This window comes from Lynx canadensis, chromosome E1 (genome assembly GCF_007474595.2).
Source record: "Lynx canadensis isolate LIC74 chromosome E1, mLynCan4.pri.v2, whole genome shotgun sequence".
NCBI lineage: Eukaryota > Metazoa > Chordata > Mammalia > Carnivora > Felidae > Lynx > Lynx canadensis.
In genome coordinates, this window is record NC_044316.2 from 17340569 (window position 1) to 17363940 (window position 23372).

Below are 23372 nucleotides of genomic sequence, written 5' to 3' on the forward strand. Positions count from 1 at the left end.
GCCAGGACCTTGCTTGGAGTTGGGACCCACCGTCCCTCAAAGTATATGGTTCGTAGCCTCTGATATGGAGTGGGGAGAAGGTGGCAGGTTTTAACCTCGTTGCCTCTTTCCAGACCACGTCGGAGGTCAGGGCAGCCGAGCCGGGACCAAGCTGGGCCCCTGGACGCCAGTTTTCTGCTCTCTGCGTCCCCAGCGACGCGGAAGCTGCTCTCTGAGACTCTGGCTTGGGTCACACGGGGTCTGGCGTCCTTGCCCCGCCCCCTGGCTGCCCACACCTGGCCCTCCCTTGGCGCCGGGAACTAAGAACCTAGTGTTCATGTTGGGGGGGGGGGGCGGGGGGAGGAGGAGGGAGTCCTGAAAACCCCACCCTGCCAGGGGCAGTGAGAGGAGGGGAGAAGCCTGCATCCTGGCCCAGCCATCCGAGGATGTCCTGGGAGTTGGGAACCTGTCTTGGTTGGGGTCTGGACACATCTCGCTCTGGACATCTCCCCTGGGGCTTAGTGCCTTTGTCTGAAGCCTGGTGTGTGGGTGTGTGGGTCTGAGTGTGAAGTGTGAATCAGGGCCCGGGGTGTCTGGAATGGCGGGTCCATGAATGTCTGCACCTCAGGAGGTCTGGACGGTGGGTGAGGGTTCAGCAGTGAGTGGGTGTGAGGAGTGTGTGAGGCCGCTAGTGTTTGGTGCTGCCTCTGCCAGAGAGCTCCCTGCAGGGCTGGAGTGAGACTGCAGGTCTCCAGGAGGATGGCTGGTGTGGCTGAGGTGGGGGATCCCACTGAGGGTATGGGTGCAAGTGTTGGGAGGAATCTGTCCACTCTGTGGCCGCAAGTCTGTGTGCCCCTGGCCAGGGTCCCTTCCTGACCCACCTGGACCTCTCCAATGCCCGTGGGGCCATCTGCCCAAGGAGTATGTGGGGTAAGAGTCACCTGCTGGGGAAGACTTTATTTTCGCTCTCCCAGGAAGGAGGGGGAACAGCCCTGCAGGGCCGGGCCTGAGGAAAGAGGACCCGAAACAGGGCAAGCCCTGTTGTGTCCCTCCATCTCAATGGGGCTTCAAGGTTCTGGTTGTTGGGCACTGAGTTGTCTCATTGAGAAGCAGTGTATTCGGCCATCTCAGAGTTCCTGGGGGAATGGGGGGGGGGGGGACTCTAGCCATAAGAAGGCAGGCCTGGAGCAGTAAAGGCCTCGGGCTGTGAGACTTCGCAAGCAGGTGGCGGCAGCACCAAACCTTGTGGCCTGGAGATTGACCCCCCAGGGCATTGCTCACGCATAGGTTGAGGGACACAGCTCTAGTCAGGCCCTGAGAGATGCAGCTGGGAACAGCCTAGGAGCAGCCAAAGGCCCTGGAGGTCAGAGGCTGAGGAAGTGGGGTGCAGGGAAGGGTGAGATCTTGATGGGCCTGGCTCAACCCCTATCCCCCCAATCCCCACAGCTGCGGGGTTGGGGGCAGGTACAGCGAGAGTGGCCTCTGGCTTGAGGGGCGCTGTGGGCCACTGTGATCTTCCTGACCAAAGGTGGGTGCCCCAGCGATCCCGATACTGTGGGGGAGGAAGGCAGTTCGGGAGGGATGGCTTGTGCCTGGGCCTGCTGTGTCAGTTTAATGATTTTTAATGAGCAATTACCTTTAGTCATTCTCCTAATTTCTGAATATCAATAAAGTTAATTAAACTCTGCGTGTGTGAATGTGGCCTGGGGAGATTGCAAAGGTGGAAATGGCACAGACTGGGGGTAGGGTTGGGTCTCCAGGGACAGAGGCTGCCTCCCTGGCTGTGTGACCTTGGACCCAATGCTTCCCATCTCTAAACTCTGATGGAGTGTGTGGTAGGAAGAGGGAGGGAGGGGACCGATTCTCTCTCTGCCAAGAACTAGGGGATGGTGTCTGGGAGGCAAGGTTTGGAGAAGGAAGCTGGGAAGGAGGAGGGCTTGGCCTCCAGGAGCCCCAGTCCTGAAAGGGTTAACAAACAGGGCTGCCTTAACCTAAAATGGTAATTGCTGCTTCCTGCAGACTCTGTGGTAGGCGCAGAATTCTAACTGTGCCTTCCAGAGTCTGGGGGCTGCAGCGATGCCCAAGCCAGGCCCTGCTCCCCGCCCCCCAAGCCTGGCACTTCGGGGTCAGGAAGTGGCTGCTGGGGATAAGGCCCCATGGGAGGCAGTCTAGATTTCACTCAGAGCCCCAGAGGTAGAATGGTAGACAAGAGGCTCCCCTAGGCTTCCGAGGAGACTAGAGGACCCGGAGATTGCCATGGACTGGAGGGGAAGTCTGGGTTGGCTTCTTGCCCCTCATGGGTCTAAGCTCATCAGGCTTGGCAGGCTTGGCGGCGGTCCCAGCCTCCTCAGCAGGGTGGCAGCTTAAAATGCCTTGGGGACAATAATGGGGAGTGAGGCGACACAGGGGCAGGGCTTAATTAGAAACTGGGCTTAATTAGAGCTTTTGCACCCCTCCCACCCTGGCTGCCTGAATGGTGGGAGGAATTCAGAAAGTCTGCTTCATTAGTCCCTCCCTCTACCCAGACACAGTGTCCAAGCCCTCCAGCCTGCCCCCACCCTCCTTGTCCCCATCCCTCCTAGCCCATTCTGGCCCCGTTTGCTGGCTGGTCTCAGCTCAGGGATGTTGCGCCCCCGCCTGGGCAGAAGTGTCAGAGCCGGGTACCCGTCCCCCCAAACAAGAAAGAAGATGTGAAAAAGGGCCTGTAGGTAGGGGTTACTTTAGTGAAGGAACCTCTCAGCCCCGATGGTTAAGAGCCCAGCCCCCCTGTGTGGCCTCAGGCATGCCTCTGAGTCTCCACTCTCTGGAGCATTCAATGTAAAGTTGCACCAAACTGATGGTTGCAAAGCCTGGGAGCATATCCGGGCCTCCAAGGGCTTGCCAAGTCATGGAGATTTCTGGGTCCCCAGCCTACTGGCCTGCTCTCAGGGAGAAAGAGCCAAGATCTATAACTAAGAGCCTGGGGAGTAGGGAGAGGCAATGCTGCTAGCCATGGTCGGCTCTCAGGGAGGTAGGGGAAAGGCGCTAGGAGGTCTTCAAGGCCCCTTCCAGACTCATTCCAGCAGGAAGCACCAGGTCCAGGAAGTCCACTCACCCAGCCAGACCAATCAGTTCCCCAAACTATCCATGTTCTCAACAGCTGCTGGGCTCTTCCCATTCCTTCTGCCTGAAATTCTTTTCTCCTCCTGGGCCACTCTGACTCACTCCATCTCATGCTTTGGGTCTTGCCTTAGTTAGCACCTCATACAATTCTTCGGGACTTAGTATTTACGGAGCATCTACAATGATATGGTTTCTCAGGGGAAGCCTCACCTGAACTCCAGCCTGGGCCTGGGGACTCTTTTGGCCTCCCACCATCCCCTGGTTTCCCTCACCAAGGTACCCATCTTGTTGGGTCACGAGTGCCTGGCTGCTTGATGTCTCTCTCCGGGAGCAAGACCAAACTCAGAAAGGAAGCAACCAAGTCTGTTTTGCTCAGCCCCACTATCTTGGGGCAATTCCAGAATTCCTATTTGGAAGAAACTTAGGGTCAGAAAGGAGAGGTGGGTGCTTGGCAGCTGAGACTGCTTTGCGTAGCAAGCACACTATTTTTACATAGATTGTATGTTAGGATTTTTTCCTTTTCCTAACAGTTGGCCAATTACCCCAACTGTAAATTATAGCCTTTACTGAGTTTTTTCCTTCCACAAATTATGCTGTCACGTCGTCAGCCTGAGGTGGCTTGGGGGTGGGATGCTGATGGCCATTCTGAGCGGGCTAAAGCCTCTCTCCAGCCACCCCTTCATGCCACCGCTGCTTGTGTCCCCGGTGGCACAGTGCCTAGCACATGACAGACATGAAATACATGTTGAATAAATTCATGAGAGTTGCACAGTAGACAGGGAGAGAGTGAAGCCCAGAGCCCAGTCTTCTTGACTCCCTCCCTCAGCACCTACCCACCTCCTCTGCCGGCTGACAGGTGTGCCCCGTATGAAATTAAGGACTGAAGTAAGGGAGGGGTCACCACATGTCATCTGGCTTCTCACCATAGCGTCTCAGCCATCTCAGCTTCAGACATCCTCATGAAGCTCAGGGGGGCCAACAGGAAACCTTGGGAGCAGCTCCGAGCCCAGCGTGTCCTTGAATGGAAAAGTGGGGGCCTTGGAGTCACCCAAGACCACAATAATTCATATCCACGAAGCTTTCACATCTCCTGAAAGAACGATCTCTGGAGTACATCCACCCACAATTCATTCGTTCATTTCATAATTATGTATTGAGGTGGAAGGCCTGGCCCAGAACCTTCAGGCCCAGCCTTTCACATACTTTTTCTATTTAATACGAGAGACTAGTTATTCCCACTTTACAGATGGGAAAACTGAGTTTCAGAGAGGTTAAGTCAGTGACCCTGGACTTCACAGCCAATAAATAGCAGGGCTACTCCAAAGTGCCTACCTATTTTGCAAAACCTGGATGTAGCCAGCATTGTGTCCGCTCCCCCAGCCTGAGGCCAAGCTTTAGTACAGGCCCATGGGAACCAGGAGACTATCGCTGTCACCACCATCATCATGACAACAACAACAATAATAATAGCAACAACAATAACAGCAAACATTTCTTAGGCACATTTCTTAGTACAGGCCAGGCACTGTACTAAGTGCTTTATATACCTTAGCTCATTTAGTCCTCATACCATCTCTAGATAGAAGCTACTATCTGCATTTTATAGACCAACTTCAAGTCCGTGTTGTCAGACCCACAAATGGCCCCTAACTTTCTCCTTGCACATTTCTGATAATGACAGTAGCTTATCTTCTTGATGTCTACCCTCAGTCCTTGCTGCTGTAGAATAGGGACATTTTATCTTGCTCAGTTCTTAGTGGCAAGGAATAAAAGATTCTGACACTTGGGAGACCAGGATAGAGCCTGAGGCTGGGAGTCAAGTGAGTCTTGAAGTCTTGGCCCAGAGGTCAGTGACCTTGAGTGACTCATTCTTCCACCCTTCGGGGGGCCTTCGTGGATGAGAAGACGTGTGGTTCCTGTCTTGGCCTCTGGGCTGCCCCTCCCTACCCCATCGGCCCCTGCCAAGGCCCAGCACAACCCCCTCCCAGGTCCAGCCCCCACCCACCCACCCCGGCCCCAGGACAAAAAAGCCCAAACTTGCTTGAAGCTCAGCTCCTAGACAGAGCTGGGTGCCAGCTTCCCTCCACCTGCCCACCTGCCACCCAGCTGCCAGCCCTGGGAGGGGAGATCGATGCTGCAGCCGCCAGCAGTGTTGTTGGCCATTGATTGTTGAGATTTCTCGGCGGGCTCTGGAGCAAACAAACCTGCCGCTTCTCCAACAACAATCCGGGTTTCCAGCTGCAGAGTCTGCAGCCTTGCTGGCAGGCAGACTGGCGGGAAGGGGAGGGGGTGGGAGGTCCTGGCTGAGCCCCGCAGGGACAAGGGACTCTGCCAGGAGATGAGAAGAAACTGAGTGGTCATGGGAAATGGAGCAATGGAGAGACTGGGTGAAAATGCTAGGTGATCCTAGACCCCGTGTGTAACTTGTTTGGGCCGACCTCTCCATTTTTGCTCAGACATTTTTCCATTCCCCGAATGCCATCCTGTGTCCCTCTGCTTGTTTCAGTTCTCCCACCCCCTCTTTTCCCGATCATCCAGCCCAGAGTGCTCTCTGTCCTCTAAACACGAAATACCTCCCATTAGGAACTTAGCTTGACATCCAGCCATCCACTCTCCATTCAACAACCCTCTATTCAGCCCCTATCAGGTGCTTTGATAGGTAGGAACCCAGTTTGGAGGGGGAGTTGCCTTCTTAATAAGCCCAGCTATGGCTGCCTCCCCAGTTAGACCTGGACCGTCTGATTTTAATTAAATGAGATACAAATAAGATGCCAAGCAGCACCTATGTGATCCAACTACCTGCCTTTGAAAGCGCAGGAGATTCCTAGCCAGGGACTGCTTTGGGTCAGTTTGTCTTCTGAGACAAGAAGGTTTGCACCTTTTGGTCTTTGAGGGCCCAGTAAGCCTCTGGGACCCTTGGGCCAGGCCATCAGGGTGCTCTCCAGCACAACTCTTCCCATCTTTGCTGGGTCTGGGTGTCCTCTAGCCCCCAAGCATGGCAGCTGCAGGCAACAAGTCGTATATGTGCTGCAGAATGCAAGCGGTGGGTCTCTCCCCTCCCCCAGCGCATTCCCGGGGTCCCAGCCAGAATCCTGACACCCTGGCATCAACCTCAGCCTCTCCCTTGGTCCCCCACTCCTCCCCTCCCCACAGGCTCCTCTCTCCACCCTCAGGATCCTCCTTCCAGCTGGTCATTGGGCTGGAAGGACAGAACTGGAGAGCCCCTGTGAAAAGTGCCTGAACCACTGAGCACCCCCTCCACACAGATGCTCATTTGCATGCTGTTTTACACCACCACCCCCCTTTGCATGCTTGCTCCTTATTAAAGGCATAGAAGCAGACCCTGCCTCTCTCCACTCCTAGACCAGATCCCTCCACCCCACCCCCCATAGCTTCTCCCTCCTTCACTCCCAGCACAGCAGCTGAGCACCAGCTCCTTTGTCCCCCAAGCAGCCACCTGCTGAGCGTCTGGCCTGGGTCCCATCAGCCAGCAGGTGCCTAGGGAGTCCCAGAGCCTGGGAGGGGGGCTATGTGGCAATGTGGAGAGCCAACTTGTGCCTGAGGGAGGAGGGGGCATCCCCTGAGGAAGAACATGATCAGAAGAGTGCTCATCAGGGAGCCAGGACCCCCAGGATTTAAATCCAGTACTGGCTCTTGCTGGCTTGTACAAGTTGTGTCTCTTTCTTCTGCCTCAGTTTCCTCCGGGATTCATGGTGGCTGGCCCACCCCTCTCACTGAACAGCATCGAGATCAAAGGGAATCAGAGAGAGGGTGGTGATGGAAGAGACCAAAAGCCCCACCTGAGTTAGGGGTGAGCTGGTGGTCCTTCCTCCAATAGCCAGAGGTATCCAGCACCGGGAGGGGCTGATTTTCAGATTGTCGGTGGAGGAGCCCAGTGCTGGACTGTTGAGGCAGGGATGGGGAGCGAGCACCAGCTGGTGCTCCAGGTCTAACCGGGAAGGTGAGATTAGCAGGTGCAGAGGGATGAAGGTTGGAGTCAGGGTGCTCCTAAGAGCCTCACCCTTGCTTGCTGCTCTGACGGACACTGCCTGAGACATCATTTACATCTAGCAAGGGGATGTGTTAGTGATTTGAAACATCTGGTCCAGCAGCTGGCAAGCCCCTTCCTGTCATGAGGCCCTAATTTCTGGCTAGTTAGAGGAAATGGGGGAAAGAGAGTCACCTTCTTTTGAGGACAGAAGAGCCTCTGGCATCTCCAGGCAAAGGGGTGAAGCGGGGACAAAACAAGGCTTTCTTGAGACAGGTCATTAGTGCATTTATTTATCCAGCCTCGCCTTGTCCCCCCTCCCTCATTTCCCATTCACTTCCTGCTAAAGCCCTAGCCCTGCCCTCTTGGGTCCAGCACCTCCATCCCAGCCCCCTCTTGGCCTGCCAGCCAGGCTAGGAAGAGGCCTGCTGCTCAGGGTGAGGGGGTGCTCCTAAGGCTCCAGCCACCTGGGTGGTGCCCTGAGTCTGGTCTCTGTTGCACCTGTATCCCTGATGCTGGCCACTGGCCCTTCCCTGGGCCTCAAGCAGATGAGACTAGAGGGGACTAGTTGAGGGGACTAGCCCTCTCAACTCAAAGCTTCCGTACACCCAACCTGGCAGGGTCCTTGGAGGTCAAAACAAGCTTGGGACAAGGGAGAAGCCTGAAGGGTTGGGGACTGCCAGCTGAGTCTATCTGGTATTTCTGAGGGTCTTGGGAAGAAAAAGCCCCAGATGTGCAGAAAGCCCTGCCTGTGTGCATCTCTACCTGGCTCGTCCATCTTTCCCTGGGTGTCCGAACGTCCCTGCGTATCTGTGCGTTTCTATCCCTGCATCCTGGGACTGTGGCCCTGGGTGTAGGCACAGCAGAGCCCAGCTGAGGCTGGTGTCTCCCCGTCCCTGCAGGCCCTGCCACTCCCTTCCTCCCCAATCTTGGGCTCCACTGACCCCTCAAGGAGACTTGTAGCTGGAGCTGCTGCTGCTATTTTTAGCAGCTCTGCACCCCACCCCTCCCCCACTCAGATTTGCTGGGGAAGTGGGGAGGACAGGCGGAGCCTGGGGAACCCCACCGTCTGGAATGCTGGGTGGGCAAGGCCCTCTCCTGTCAGTCCTACAAGGCTGTGGAGGCGAGAGGTGCCTGGGCTGGTCCATAGGTGCAGGGCCCATGCCCTGGGGCATATTAGGCTCCATCCCGCCTGCCTGGGGCCTGGAGAAGGTCCCAGGCTGTCCTCTCCCCACCTCCTCCCCAAGTTCCTAAGAGCAGAGCCCAGGCCTCCAGTGACTCTTCCGCAAGCCATTTGGAAGCAAGGCTAGCGCTCCTAGGTCTTCCCCACAGGAGCTGGAGAGTCAGAGAGGGACTCAAAATGTCAGGAAGCTCAGTGTAAGGAGCACACCTGGGTGACGTGACCCCCCAGGTACCTCTGGTACCGCACTGCCACTTCCCAAAGATGTTTCAGGCCCCCGCTGCGTCTCAACTCTACCAAAGGCCACCAGAGCTCGTTGCCCTCTGGATTCTTGGGGCTCCCCACCACTGTCCCAGCTGCTCTGGAAACTAGCACCCGCTGGAAGGGGCTACCGTACAGCAGTCCGAAGGGCATGAACTGGAGGACCAAGCAGGAAGGCACCCCTGGTTTCCTCAGAGTGGGCACCTGCCCTCTGGGCTCCGGATGCCCTTGCTTTCTGAGGCCCTTCGCGCCTATATCTGTCCTTCTGTCTGTCTCTTGAGCTTAGCAGGACAAGGGTAGCCCCCGGTGAACTTCCAGGGCCCAGCCAGACCACTTCCTGCAGCTGTCTGATCCTAGTTCAGGGATCTAGTTGGGGATGGGACCTAGTTCCCATCCTAGATGGGAAGAATTAGCCAGACAGTATAGGTGAATAGGTCAGCAGAGCCTGGCACGCCAGAGGCGCTCAAATATACCACTTCCCTCCCTGGGTACTTTTCTCACACCTCCACCCCCCAACCCCCACGTGCACATATGTGCATACTTTTTCATACTCACCCCCATGCACATACATACTTGGACACATGCACACACACAGACACAGCCTAGCCCTCCACGTGCTCAGCAAATACTGACCGACAGATGGAGGTGAGGAGACTGGGGTCCAGTGCCACACAGAAGGAAAGTGGTGAATCAAAAGAGCACAGTGCCCCCCCGCTGCCAGCCTCCCCGCCCCCACGTTTACCACTGTCCAAGAGGCTCCATCAGCTCCTGAGCTTGGGCACCACCTATAAAGGCAGGGCTGTGCCTCTCCATCCGACCCACCCAAAGACTCAAAAAAGACAAGTTTGGGGCGCCTGGGTGGCTCGGTCAGTTAAGCGTCTGACTTCGGCTCAGGTCATGATCTCTCGGTCCGTGAGTTCGAGCCCCGCGTCAGGCTCTGTGCTGACAGCTCGGAGCCTGGAGCCTGTTTCAGATTCTGTGTCTCCCTCTCTCTCTGACCCTCCCCTGTTCATGCTCTGTCTCTCTCTGTCTCAAAAATAAATAAACGTTAAAAAATTTTTTTTTCAAAAAAGACAAGTTCAAGGTCACACAGCCCATCAGTGGAGAGCTACGTTAATGCTGGAGTCAGGGTTCTGACAAGGCCTCACCAGGCTCCTCTTAGCCTTCACAGCTAAGAACAGATACTCCTGTTACTTCCTGGGCACAGAGTGCCCAGAGCCCACATCAGCATTAAGGACCAGGGCAGCCCAGGGGTCTGAGTTCAGCGCCATGCCCCCCATCCTTAGCCAACTCTCCCAATCCATCTCCTCTCAGATGCAGCTGACAACAGCAGCCACAGGACAAAAGTCACAAGGTCAGGGAGGGAACTTTGACCGTGGTGCACAGAACAAGCCCCTTCATCTGACTTAAAGACCCAAGAACCTTAGGGCTACCGTGAAGTTAGTTCAGCTCGGAGGCAGACAGACGCAGGCACTGGGAGCAACCTCAGTGGTGTTGGCTTTTAAACTTCAGGGTGGGGGCTGGAAGGGGGCTGCAGCCCAGAAATGCTGGTCTGAGACTCAGGAAGGTACCTGCTCTGGGGCACTGGGAGGCTATGACCTGGCCTTGCTTGGCTTCTAGCCTTGGAGGAACTGTCCATGGTCCGTGCTGGATGGGGCAGAGGATGGAGGGGATCGCTACTCCTTCCTAGATCAACTCCTGTTCCCCAACTTCACCACTGGGCTGGGCTAAGCTGGCCCTGGTACAGGCTCCAGGGAGAATGTAGTTCCTGCCTTTACGGCCTTCCTTGTCCCAGCTAACATTCCCAAGGTTTTTCTTTCAGAGAAATACACCCCTGCGGCTGACAAGGTGGCGACTGGAGCATTAGTGCTGGGGCAGGGCTGACCTGAGCACCCAGCTCAGGACTAAGTCCCTCCCCACGCCCTGGCCACACATTCCTTTGAGTTGGCATAATCGGGGTGGAGTATGGCAGATTGATTAGTTACCAGTCTGATGAGGGAGTTGATGCCAACGGGACCCCTGCTGCACCTCCCACGCCTCCAGTCTGCCCCAGGGGTGGGAGTCAATTCTACTGCCCCTGTTCCAAGGCCACCCCCAGTTCCTGTGCCTCTTGCCCAGCCCCGGGAACTGTGGGCAGGCAGACCTCGGGCCCCCAGGTCCCCAGGACCAGCAGGCAGACAGGAGAAGGGAGTGCAGGGCTGCAGGGGAAGGTGGAGCACGCAGCAGGTGACGCTGTAGCAGAGGCCTCATTAATCACCTCTCCAGCCCCCAGCTCTGCAGTGGCGAGACCATATTAGATTTTAAATTGGAAAGCAGAGAACATGGCAGTTAGCCGGGAGCTCCCTCTACCCTGGGCCCCTGGTCACAGCCTCAAGGGAGGGAAAGTGCAGTAGGGAGAAGAGAAGAGAGCTGGCCCACCACAGTCCAAAGCCCTGTCCCCCTCCCTCCCACATACCCAGAGCCAGAGGGACTGTCCAGGTCACATGGCCCTGCAAAGGGCCAGGATAAAGTCCAAGAAGGGGCAGAGTGAAAAGGAGGGAGCATAGCAGCCACCTTGGGGAGAAGTACATCCCTTCTGGGAGTTAGTGCCTTTTGGGGCTTGAGGACTGTATGAAGCCAGGTTCCAGGGTGTGGCATCCGTGAGCTAGGACAAATGGTGATGACTTGTGGCCCGTGCATGTGTTTGGACCTGCATGCACACGTTCATGTATACCCACAGACCCACATGCTCATACAGGCACACACACATGCTCACAGGAAGCAGCAACTCAGTGTGGTAGAAATTTTGAGCCCAGGCTGTGGAACAGGCAGACCCAGTTCAAACCCCTTATTTGCCACTTCCTTCCTGTATGCACTAGGATGATTTACTTTGCCTCTCAGCCTCAGTTCCTTCATATGTAAAGTGGAAAATATTGATTCCAAGCACGAAAAGCTGCTTCTCTGGGTGGAAGGCAGCTCTCTAGGAGGTCCATGCCTGACCCAGTAACTATGGACGCCCTGCCATGGCTTCAAACTGCCCTGGGGCTGCCCCAAGAGCCTTGAGGAGTGGCAGGCCAGGCTCTCTGCCCCCTGTGCTCCTGACTGAGCAGTGAGGTTGCTGGCAAGTCAACAAACACAGCAGGCATTGTCATGAGACATTCACACACCCTGATCCCATCCTGAGCCAAATCACGTGAGGCCAAGCATTCCTGGCTTTCTGCCACCCACAAAGTCCTCCTAAATTGGCTCTGCCTGAGCTCCCCAAATTGCTCATTGAACACCCACCACTCAGAACACCAGTGCTCAGCCAAGGTTGGGAAGCCAACATCATCAGTGGGTGGCACTCATCCTCCCTAAGGGGTAAGTGATGACAGGCCAATTCTCCTGAGCCTTTATGGAAAATCTAAAGAAGTCCCATGGCTTCTCTCCCTGCCCAACCCCAGACTCAAACAAGAGGAGCAGATACTGCCACGCATCTTAACTCTTCTGCAGGACCCCTGCTCCAGGCTCTTCCCTTCTGAAAGGCGGTGAATCCTGCAGGAGATAAGGTCAGGTATGAGCTACACTTTCCATCATGGTAGGACTAACCCCACGTTGGCTATTTACATGTAAATTCATTAACATGACATAAAATTTAAAATTCAGTTTCTCAATCTCCTAAGCCACATTTCAAGTGCTCCATAGCCACATGTGGCTACCGGCTACCATACTGGACACACAGATGCAAAATGTTGCCCTCATCACAAAAAGTTCTGTTAGATAGCACTGTTCCAGGGCTGGACAACCACTGGGTTTGAATCCATTACACTCAAATTAGTAATCTTGGGGGAACTGTGCTCCCTGGGTCCCAGTTTCTCCATCTATCAAATGGAATACTAAAAGTCCGTGTCTTATAGAGTGTTCGTGGGAATTGAAGGAGTTGATTCTGGTAAAGCACTTAGAATGGCGCCGGGCATGTGGCAAGTTCTCAGTCAACAGTAGCGTTTCCTATTTATATATGCAAAGTCTTTTTTAGCTCGCTGGATCCTGGTAGGTGAGAGCTGGCAGGGCCCTCAGATACTTTTCCCATCTTGCTGGTGGGGAAATGGAGGCTTGTGTTCAAGAAGTGATTTGTGCAGGGGAACCCAGCCTGTCAGGGGCTGCACCAGGACCAGGTGGGCAGCCTCCTGGCTGTTGGCCATTACCTACCCCCACCCATGTTCTCTCCATCTGGCAAGAAGATCCCAACCCTGAGATGCCAAAGCCCAGGGTTATCTACCACCCCAACCCGGGATGGAGGGAGACAAAGTTGCCCCTGCTAGCTCAGGAAGTAGTGAACTCTCTGTCCCTGGAGGTATGCCCACAGACGGTAGACAGCCCCAGAAGTTTTGGAGAGTTTACTCTTTTTTTTTTTTTTTTTAAGAGAGAGAGAAAGAGCAAGCAGGGGAGAGGGACAGAAGGAGGGGAAGAGAGAGAGAGGGATAGAGAGAGAGAGAATCCCAAGCAGGCCCCACGTTCAGCACAGAGCCCAACGCAGGGCTCAGTCCCATGACCATGAGATCATGACCTGAGCCGAAATCAAGAATCAGGCACTTAACCAACTGAGCCACCAGGCGACCCCGGAGAGTTTACTCTGCAGAGCAGTTGGGCAAGGTGCTCTCCCAGCCCCAACATCCTGAGTACCAGCCCTATCCCCCATTTCCTGTGTGACCTGAGAAAGCCCTCTGGACTCAGTTTCCTCCTGCAAAAATGAGGGAGGGATGAGATGTTCACCAAGGCTACATGGGCTCAGATTCTCGGATCCAGTGACTTCCTTGCCTGGAACCTGGCCAGGAGGAGGTGCTCCCATTCATATTTGTACGCCAGATTTTCCTGGACTGCCAGGGGTTGACCAAGAGAGGGCAGTAAGAAGGTGTGATGGGGGAAGGGGAGTCAGTAGCAGAGAAAAAGAGGAGATAGTCTGGGACTGGGGGACCCACTGGCCTGTGCCGGCAGACACTCTTTATCAATTGCCAGTTGGGGCTGTGCTGGGGAACTGCCAAGGGCTGGCTGCCCATCTTCTCCCTGTAGGACCCACCCCGGCCCGCCTCTGCCCTCCCCTGCCCACCCCTGCTGGACAAGGGCCAGGTGCTTTGGGGAGAAGGGAGGCTTCCAAGTGTGCAAACAGGCAGAGTCCTTGAGCCCACCCTGCACTGTGCCAAGTACCAGGGGTCAGCATTTGTGGGCAGAGATATGGGAAGAGAGATGCCTCATGCTGGATTCTTGCCCACAGACACAAGTAGTACAGGGAGTGCCTGCAGGAGGTCAGAGGAGAGAACCATTGTCATCCACTGGGCCAGCAGAAATGGCTCCCCAGAAGAAGGATAAGAGCTGGGCCTAGTAGAACGGGGAGGGTTTGAAGAGACAAAGGCATAGTGAGCAAATGGGGCAGAACGGGGAAGGCACCTGTTCTGGCAGAGATGGTCCCTTTGAGTGTATTTCTGTGCCCACTTCAACCACTGCCCCTGCAGGACAGTTCCTTCCCCATTCTCTGAGCTGCAGGGCTCCAGGTACGACTGCCCTAGGACAGTGGGGCCAGGCTGCTGGGGAGATGGTCAAGGAGGCCCCAGTTGCTTCAGCCAAGGGCCAAAGAAAACAGTGGACGGAGCTGAGCTATGGAGCTGTCCAGTTCTGGGTTCTAGTCCCAGGCTTGCCACTCATTAGCTGTGTGCCCTTGAACAAGTTACTCAACCATTCTGGACCTGGATGTCTTTCTCTCCGGGATAATGACCCAAACGTCCTTAGAGTCAGGGGAGGATGAGACCGATACATGAAGGTGCTGATTGCATAGTGGGCACACAGGGAGCACGGAGTAATAGCGTTACCTGCGTTACCTGCCCCAGCTGCCTGGCTCCAGACCACAGGAGACAGAATGTGTCCATTCAGGCTCTGCCGCATCTCCTGGGTGACCTTGGAGAAGGCACACCCTAGTTCTGGGCCTCAGTTTCCCCATTTGTCATATGGCGCTTATATTGCCTTTCCTGTTAATGTAAGTAGTCGAATAGCAGCAAACCTACCTCAGATGCGGGGATACTGTGCTGTAATTGCTACAGTAACACATGGAATCAGAAGCTCTAGAACTGGACCCCAGGCCTCAGGGGCCTCAGGGGCCAGCTAGACTCTAGCTGGAACCTCTCATTTCAGGGGGCAGGTCTGGGCTCAGTGGTCCTATCACTATGGAGACCAGGCTCTGGCTGGGGGGGGGGGGCGGGGAGGGCAGGCACTCTCACTCCCAGGACCCCTCTCCCCTCCCTTGGGCTCTGGGATAATGAGGGTCTACAGGGGCCAGGCCCTTACTAATCCCCTATTAAAACTTGAAAGGGGCCAGGGAACCTCCAGAATAAACTCATTAACTTTTATGGGATAATAAATGTATCCCATTAAATTCTCATTCTTATGCTGGGCCAGCTTAACCTCCAGAACCCAGAGGGGTGGGCTCCCTGCCCGCTGTATCCCCAGGCTCCCCCTATACCCACCTGCTGTCACGCTCCCCCCAACACCAGCTGAGAGCTGGTGCTACCACAACCTAGGGATCAAGGCTGACCTCATCTTAGAACTCTGGGTACCCCTCCCTGTGCTGGCCTTGGCCTTGGCCTTGTCCTTGGGAGGCCAGCAGCTGTGGCCCTGAGGGGGAATGCCTGGTACCTCTGCAGAAACTATCAGAGTGATGGGGGGGGGGGCCTTCTGCCCTTGCAGAGGCTGAGGCGGGGCTGGCAGATGTGAGCATAGGCCTGTCTCTAGGTGGCCCTCACCAAACCCAGATGTCCCCACTCCAAAGATGGAGAAACAGAGACCCTAATGGGCAGCCCCCTGCCCAGGTTGCACAGCTAGTGAGGCACAGATTTGGGACTGGAACCTGAGGTTTTCTGGCTGTCTCGTGCAGAAAGATTTACAGAAACACTAGCACCAAATGGGGCAGCCCAGCTGTCCCTGAGGCAGCATCTGAAGGCTGTTGCCCCGAGCAGCAGGTCCCCCAGGTGGGGCCACTGCATAATGACCCCAATCCTTCACCACTGCCTCCACACAGACCGATTCCAGCTCCACAGCCCTCCAGCACTGTGAACCCTCGGCAGCCTCCTGGACCTCCGTGAGCCTCAGTTTCCCCATCTATAAGACAGGGACAATAACACCTATCTAGTTGGATGCTATGAAAAAAAGTCCCCAGTCTTCATGGCTTCTTCCCCCAGAGGCTAGACAACCCACCCCTCCTTCCAATCCAGGCCTGCGGGGGCGGGGGCAGCATTGAGCACCGGGCTCTTGTCTGTAACCTCACCAAGCTGGGCCCCCGGGGAGGAGAGGGCAGGACCGGCGCCCTTTCCTAGGCTGCCCAGTCTGGGCCTCCAGCGGGGGTGGGAGGGAGGCCTCCATTCCCAAGAGGGGCCACCGGGGGGGGCTGCGCCGGCCGGGAGGCGGGAGCGGGAGAGAATCCACCGGGGAGGCATCCTGAATGGCTCATTAGTGCCGATGAAAGCCTTTTTTCATTTCGTCTAAATACTTTAAACAGGGCTCCCTCCGATGTCTATTTGCATAGCTTAAGAGCTAATGCGGGGGGAGGGCCCAGGCGACGGCGGGGCCACACCAGGGCGGGGGGGGGGGGGGGGTGGCTGCCGGGAAGCTCCGGCCTCGTCTGCGCGGGGGAGGGGGGGTGCGCGGAGGGGACGGGTCTTTCCCGGACCCAGCCCTCTTGGAAGAAGTGGCCCCCGGCCCTCCCTCCCTCCCTACTGGAGGAGAGGAGAGAGGAGCAGCCCCGGGAGGGCATCCCTGTGTCGGGGCAGCGGTGGGGAGCACACAGGTGGGGATCATGGGGGACCTGTCCACCAACGACATGCAGGCCTAGAGGTAGCTGCCCTTTGCATGCTGGAATATCCTCATTTAACAGATGACGATGCTGACGTGCTCGGGGTCACACACACCGCCACACAACAGGGAACATGTTCCCTCAGAGAGGAGAGCCCGTGTCCAGGGCCATCTCCTCCCCACCCCAGGCCTGCCTCAATGTTGCCCTGGCAGGGGTGGGGGGGGGCTGCCCAGCCTCTGCGGTGTGGCCTCTCCCTCAGTGCCTCCCTTGAGAAACTACACTTTAGAGCACCAAGTCTCATAAAACCCCTCCCAAGGGCCCGTTTTACACCTGAGGACACAAAAACCCTGAGAGGCAACTTGCCTGGGCTCCTGGGAAGGGGGCCCACGTGGCAGAGCTGACCCTTGAACCCAGGTATGTGGGACTCTGGCTGCGCCCAGAGAAACCGTGTTATTGTTTCTGGTTTGGGCCCCAGATTCAGAGGTGCTTGGGGCACCGGGTGGGTGCTCCCTGAGTTCCAGGCAGAGGGCTTCCTGAGGGTCCAGACCAGGCTCCGGATGCCAGAAATTCTGGCCCTAACTACTTGCAAACTGCACCAGACCTTGGACAAGTCCATTATCTCTCCAAGCCTTAGTTTCCTCACCTGACTAGAGGCTTCTCCACTGGATAGCTCGGCTCTCCTGTGAGGCAGGCTAGTATCACGGGAAGACTAAGGCTTTGAAGCCAGATCAGCATAGTTTGATCCCAGCTCCACCACTGTGCCACTGGGCAGGTCCTCACCCCTCCCCTCTAGGCTTCAGCTTCTTTATAATTCCCCTCTCACGGAGTTGTAGTATCAATTAAATAATATAAGATCCGGGAACAGCCTGACTCAGTGACTGGAAGACAGTAGGCACCTGATGAGACTGAGCATCTGGGGTCCTGACACCCCCTTTCACCATCTCCTGCCTCACATTCTCTCCCTCTGTCAGTCTCTGCACCTTTGAACTCAGCCCAGGCAGAAAACCCCAGGAACCTGGTGGCAGGAAGGACAGGTCACAGGGCCTCGGGCTTCCATCAGAGTCAACCAGGATATCGGGAGATGCCCTCTCCCCAGAAATGGCTTGTCTCCCAGAAATGTTATCTTACCCTCTCTGACAGTGGGTAGCACCCTCCGGGACCAAGTGGCAGCTGATTACAGAATCAATTTGCTCGTTTGATATGCTATCTCGATCCCATTTAACCAAGTGCTCAGTCCCCCCAGATAACACAATCAGTGCAATCGACAGTGACGGGAGGTGCCCATTAGCTCCGCTCCATTGCCTGGTACCCACCTGGCAACCAGCGGGAGGAGCTGGGCCCACTATGGTCCCTTCCTGAGTTAGAGGATCTCCTTGTCCTCCCTCTCCCAGTCAAGAATCCCACCGGTACCTGCCCTGGGAGCCACGGGCCACATGTCTTATCGGGCAATCCCGGAAGGGGACACTGGTCTTCAGTCTACGTGATGAGAGAGGGTCCCGTTCCTTGTGCCATGTTAAGATCAGTCTCGGCTCACCTGGCAAAGACTGTGTGGCATCTGGGAGGTGGGCAAAGAGAGTAGCCCTGTCCTGGCATGTCACAAGCACTGCCTGGCCCCTCCGTTAGTGACTCAAATGAAAGACACAGGACACTGGCCGACCATCTGCTCTGGGGGGTATGGGCCTGGCTGGGCATCGAGGTTGGGCATTGTGTCGTCAATGTCTGGCACGGAATGCCAAAGCACAGATGAGCTGCTTTAGTGGGCATCTCAGGAGATAAGGGTTGGTCCTGTTTTCTCAGGGTCTCGGGGCACCAAGGCCCCTCTGACCCAGAACCATGGAGAGCCCTCTGACCTGCCCCTACCTCTCCCACCCCGTCTCCTCCCTCCTCCCATTTGTCTGACACATCAGAGCTGCTATGGGCTCCTGAACAGAATGTAGGCCATCTGCCACTTCCTCACGCCTGCCAATCCGTGGGGTGGGTGTGAGCCTGTGGAATGACAACCCCACCATCAGACATTCAGAGGAACCAACCTTCTCCTCGCAAACTGTTAACTTGCTCTGGCTGTGTTTCCCTTCAAGTGCTCATGCAGCCATTTTGAGAGCTGTGAGAACCAGAATATCCTCCTGGCCTTCTCGGAACTGGCAGAATTCTATATGAGCTGAATCTGGAGCCAGCATCCATTGACCTTTTCCTGGCAGTTAAGGATCTGGAGAGCTTAGTGGCCCACAAGCAGAATATGCATCATCTGTCCAGCTCTGTGGTTCAAAAAGTCAAAATAGTCGATAGCAGAGCAACCTGTACCTCGAACCAGCGAGAGCAAATGAGTTGCCTCTTCCGCAGCCTTTCGAATTGATTAGTAGTGGCTGCCTGGATAACTGTGTCGAGAAGGATTCTGAAGTCCCATGCGGCTCAGCAAGGAATACTCCAAACTGGCTAACAATGTCTGCCATGGATTGGGGCTAAGCATTCTATCCCTGCTTTAGACCCTGCCCTAGGTAGTCCTGGCTAGTATCATAAGAAAGATCACGGGAATTTGGAGACACATATCAAATGAGGAAAAGAAGTAGTATGATCTCACTTAATCCCCCAAGTAAACCCCATTTTACAGATGAGTAGACTAAGTCGCAGAGAGTTTAGGTTATTTGCCTGAGGTCAACAGCCTCAAAGCAGAATGGATTTGGGGTTTGAAGCCACATATGCTTTACTCTAGCTCTTGGCTCTTCCTACTCTGTTCACATCACTGTTCTAAAAGGATCAAAAGAAAAAAAAAGACGAAAGAAACGATTTTTTGAGAAGCGAGAGAAATAAGACCAAATGGGACCCTAACAAAGATGCTATGTACCCGTGAGGGAATCTAAAACAAAACCCCAAATATATGAAGCATTTCCTGAAACTAATGACTAGCAGCTTCACTGAGAACGGAAAATGAACTTGACAGCCCTATAATCTCAGGTGGAAAAGTCACTGTGGTGGGGGGGATCAGACTCTTGCGAAGGGTTTTACCTCAGGTCTTCAACTGACTGGTGTGTGACCCGGAGCAAGCCACTTCCTTTCTTTTTTTGTTTTCTTTTTTAATGTGTATTATTTTTAAGACACACACACACACACACACACACACACACACACAGAATGAGCGGGAGGGGGCGGGCAGAGAGAGAGGGAGACACAGAATCCGAAGCAGGCTCCAGGCTCCGAGCTGTCAGCACGGAGCCCGACGCGGGGCTCGAACTCACAAACCGTGAGATCATGACCTGAGCCGAAGTCAGATGCTCAACCCAGACGCCCCCACTTCCTTTCTTTGGCCTGTTTCCTCCGTACAAAATGAAGGCCCAATTAGGAATGGCAAGTACGTATTTGTCCTGTCGGTCTGAGTTATCAAGGCTGGTTGCCGGGCATCTTGTGTTGAGAAGGAGTCTGAGGCCGAATCTGAGAACGGCAGAAAATAGTGGACAGATAGAGTAACCGCGTCCACCTCTGGTGTCGGAGGGGAAACGAGGGGACATCACATATCTCAAGGCTGTCACATGAGATATGTGATGTCCCCTCATTTCCAGCTCTCAAACTCTGTAGCTCCTGGTTCTGGACATTGAGCACACTCCCCAAGTCTCTCCGTCGACAGAGAGATGGATCTCCTGCTGTGTGGACTGGGGGTGACGCTGTTCACGGTGGGGCAGGGGGGCACCTCTGATGATTCGTTATTATTTCAGGACTCTCCTCAGAGGCCCCAACCACGGGGGAAGGGCAGGCCCCAGGCATCGAGGAGACGGATGGGGAACTGACAGTGGCCCCCACGCCTGAGCAGCCGGAGCGAGGCGTCCACTTCGTCACAACAGCCCCTACCCTGAAACTGCTCAACCACCACCCACTGCTCGAGGAATTCCTACAAGAAGGGCTAGAGGGGGGCGAGGCAGGGCTGAGGCCGGCGCTGCCCTTCCAGCCGGACCCACCTACACCATTCACCCCCAGTCCCCTTCCCCGCCTGGCCAACCAGGACAGCCGCCCTGTCTTCACCAGCCCCACTCCGGCCATGGCCGCGGCACCCACTCAGCCCCAGTCCAGAGAAAGACCCTGGAGCCTGGAGTCAGAGGCTCCTGTGCTTCGTATCACAGCTCCCCTGCCTCCAGTGCCCACCCCAGGCCCAGGGGAAAGGCCCAGTACTACACCCCCTAGCAGAGCATGGACTCCAACCCAGGAGGGTCCTGGAGACATGGGCAGGCCATGGGCTCCAGAGGTTGGGCCCCAGACCACTGGACTTGGGATGGAGGGAACTATCGCCACTTCTACAGCTTCAGGGGACGATGAGGAGACCACCGCCACCATCGTCACCACCACCATCACCACCGTCCAGCCACCAGGTCAGCTGCTCGCTGGCTTGCAGATCTAGAAATGGGGATCGGGGAAATGCGGGGCCCCCGCGTTCCTCTGTCTCTGTCACTGTGCCACCCTGCCTTGCCCTTTGGCACCAAGGGCCAGCACGTAGGAGGCATGTGGATGGGAACCAGATAGACCTGGGTTCAAACCCTGATTGGAAGCGACTACAACAGACCCTAGGAATTTTGCTGAACCTCTCTGAGCCTCCTCTGTTAAATAGTGGTAAGAAGACGGACCTCAGTGAGCCTTTGTGAGAACTGAGCTAAGATTGCATATAGTAGGTGCTCAAGAAAAGGTGGTCCCTTCTTTCAACAGGGGAATACACGTCCCAAGAGGCGGGCTTCACCACACACACACACACACACACACACACACACACTGATCAGCCTTGGTTGAACCAACTTCACCAGAGCTGGGCTTAGCCTTTTGTTTCCTCCTGCCTCCCAGGCCCTTGTAGCTGGAATTTCTCAGGCCCAGAGGGCTCTTTGGACTCCCCCATGGCCCCCAGCTCACCTATTGATGTCGGCCTGGACTGTTTCTACTACATCTCCGTCTACCCTGGCTACGGCGTAGAAATCAAGGTAAGCAGCCTGGATCTGGCGGAGACAAATCTGGGGCTGGTGTATTATCTTTCCAGAAAGGTGCTGGCTATCGGGGGGAGGTGGGGATGCTCAGGGGCATCAGTTGGAGGGGGGCCTAGAGCCAGGGCTGGACCCAAAACTTGGCCAGTTTCTGCCCTATGCACCAGGGACTAAAGAGCCACTGTGCCCAGCTAGTAACGCCTTAGGTTGAAAGGGGCTGCAGGAGGGGCAGGCGAGCCCATGCTCTTCCCCAGGAGCTCAGGAGAGCTTGAGGAGGGGCTCTACCCTTGGAGGGGCAGGGGATTGGGTGAGTCTCTGAATTTATGTGACTGAGTAGCAAGAACTCAGGGCTGTGTGGTGGGGCTCGAGAGAGCCATGCAGCGTCAATGACTCACTTATTCACTCACTCATGCCTTCAGCAAATACTCCCTGAGCAGCTCCTCTGGCCAGGTCCTGTGCTGACTCCTGGGGTGCAGAGGTGAGGGAGACAGACGTGGTGCACCGTCAGCTGGTGGGCGAGTCAGACCCACAGTCCCAGCCTCCTGCCACCTGACCTTTCTGGGCCATCTCGTCCCTCCCTTGGATGAAGACTCTTTTAATCCTCAAACCTGAGCCCGAAGGTCCTCAAGGATATCCCATAGGCTCTTCCACCCCCATGCACCTCAAACCCAACTCTTCCCTTTTGCTCCCCCAAACCTGCATACCGCACCACTCCTGACCTTAGAGATGGACCCTAACCCATCAGAAACATGGAACAGGGCCACCACTGCGCAAGGTGGATGGCACCTGGAACTGCACGGTGAGGTCAGCCTGGCCCTTCTTTCTCCCTCGTCTCTGGGTCCTGTCTCCCCCTGCGCACATTCTATCATAACATTCCCCAAAACTCAGATCTGCCTGCTTCTCCCCTCCGTCCCCACAACCACCACATGGTCCAGCCTCCATCATCCTTCCCCCAGATGATGCAGTGGCTGCCTCACTGGTCACCCCACTCATGCTTGCCCCCACTGTCCTCCACCTCCACTGTAGTCATTTTTTTTTAATGTTTATTTATTTTGAGAGAGAGAGAGAAAGAGAGAGGGCACCTGTACATGCGTGGTGGGGGGAGGGGTTAAAGAGAGAGGGAGAGAGAGAATCCCAAACAGGCTCCATGCTGTCTGCACAGAGCCCGATGAGGGGCTTGATCTCACAGACCATGAGATCATGACCTGAGTTGAAATCAAGTGTTGCACGCTTAACAAATTGAGCCACTTAGGCGCCCCTGTAGTCATCTTTATTTTATTTTATTATTTTATTTTGTTTTATTTTATTTTATTTTATTTTATTTTATTTTAATTTTAGTAAGCTCTTATGCCCAATGTGGGGCTTGAACTCACGACCCTGAGATCAAGAGTCACATGCTTTTCCAGCTGAGCCAGCCAGCGCCCTCCACTGCAGTAGTGTTTCCCATATGAAATCAATCCTCCCCCACCACACCTCTCCAGGGGCCTCTGAATCATGGCCAGTCCCTCTGACCCATGTCTAGCCACTTCCTCCCTCATTGTCCACTGCCCCTTTGCACTAAGCAACATGCAGCTAACTGGGTGGGCCAAGCCCGCTTTCCTCACAAGCCCCGACTGGATGTGCTCGTCCCTCTGCCCAGAAGAGTCATCCTACTGTCCCCTCCCAGGACTCACCCTTGGTGTCACTTTCTCTGTGAATTCTCTCCCAACGCCTTGTCCTGTGGGCCTGTTTATAGCTGGCCAGCTCCCCAGCTAGACCGTGAGCTCCTGGAGGGGTACCTTGGAGTATAGGGCCCGCCATGGGGTCTCCATGGACTGACTGACTGGACAGATGGATGGAGGAAGGAAGGAATGTGGTGACATTGGCCTGAGTCTGGAGACAGAATGGAGGTGGAGAGAGGCATTCAGCCTAGCTGAGGGAATTGGGCAGGTGACTGAGGAGCACAGAGAAGGGGGCAGAGGAGTCCAGGAAACAGGGCGGTGCTGCTTGCTCCCAGCTCCTGGCCTGCTCCCCACACATCCCAAAGCCTCTGGATCTGGGCCGGCTACACCTGTCCTGGAGATGTCAGGTCCAGGTCTCCGAGCCAGGGCTGGAGTGGCGGGCGGGGGGGGGGGG

General features: G+C 55.6%; 1 protein-coding gene across 4 annotated transcripts in view; it reads left to right on the forward strand.

Moving 5' to 3' along the window:
* Positions 1 to 23372, forward strand: part of SEZ6 (seizure related 6 homolog) — a 44835-nt gene that overhangs the window by 1204 nt on the left and 20259 nt on the right. For all 4 annotated transcript variants that reach the window (XM_030295401.1, XM_030295402.1, XM_030295403.1 and 1 more), the window contains exons 2-3: positions 20013 to 20660; positions 21124 to 21257. In XM_030295401.1, coding sequence (XP_030151261.1) covers positions 20013 to 20660; positions 21124 to 21257 — 782 coding nt within the window. The remainder of the gene's footprint in view (positions 1 to 20012; positions 20661 to 21123; positions 21258 to 23372) is intronic.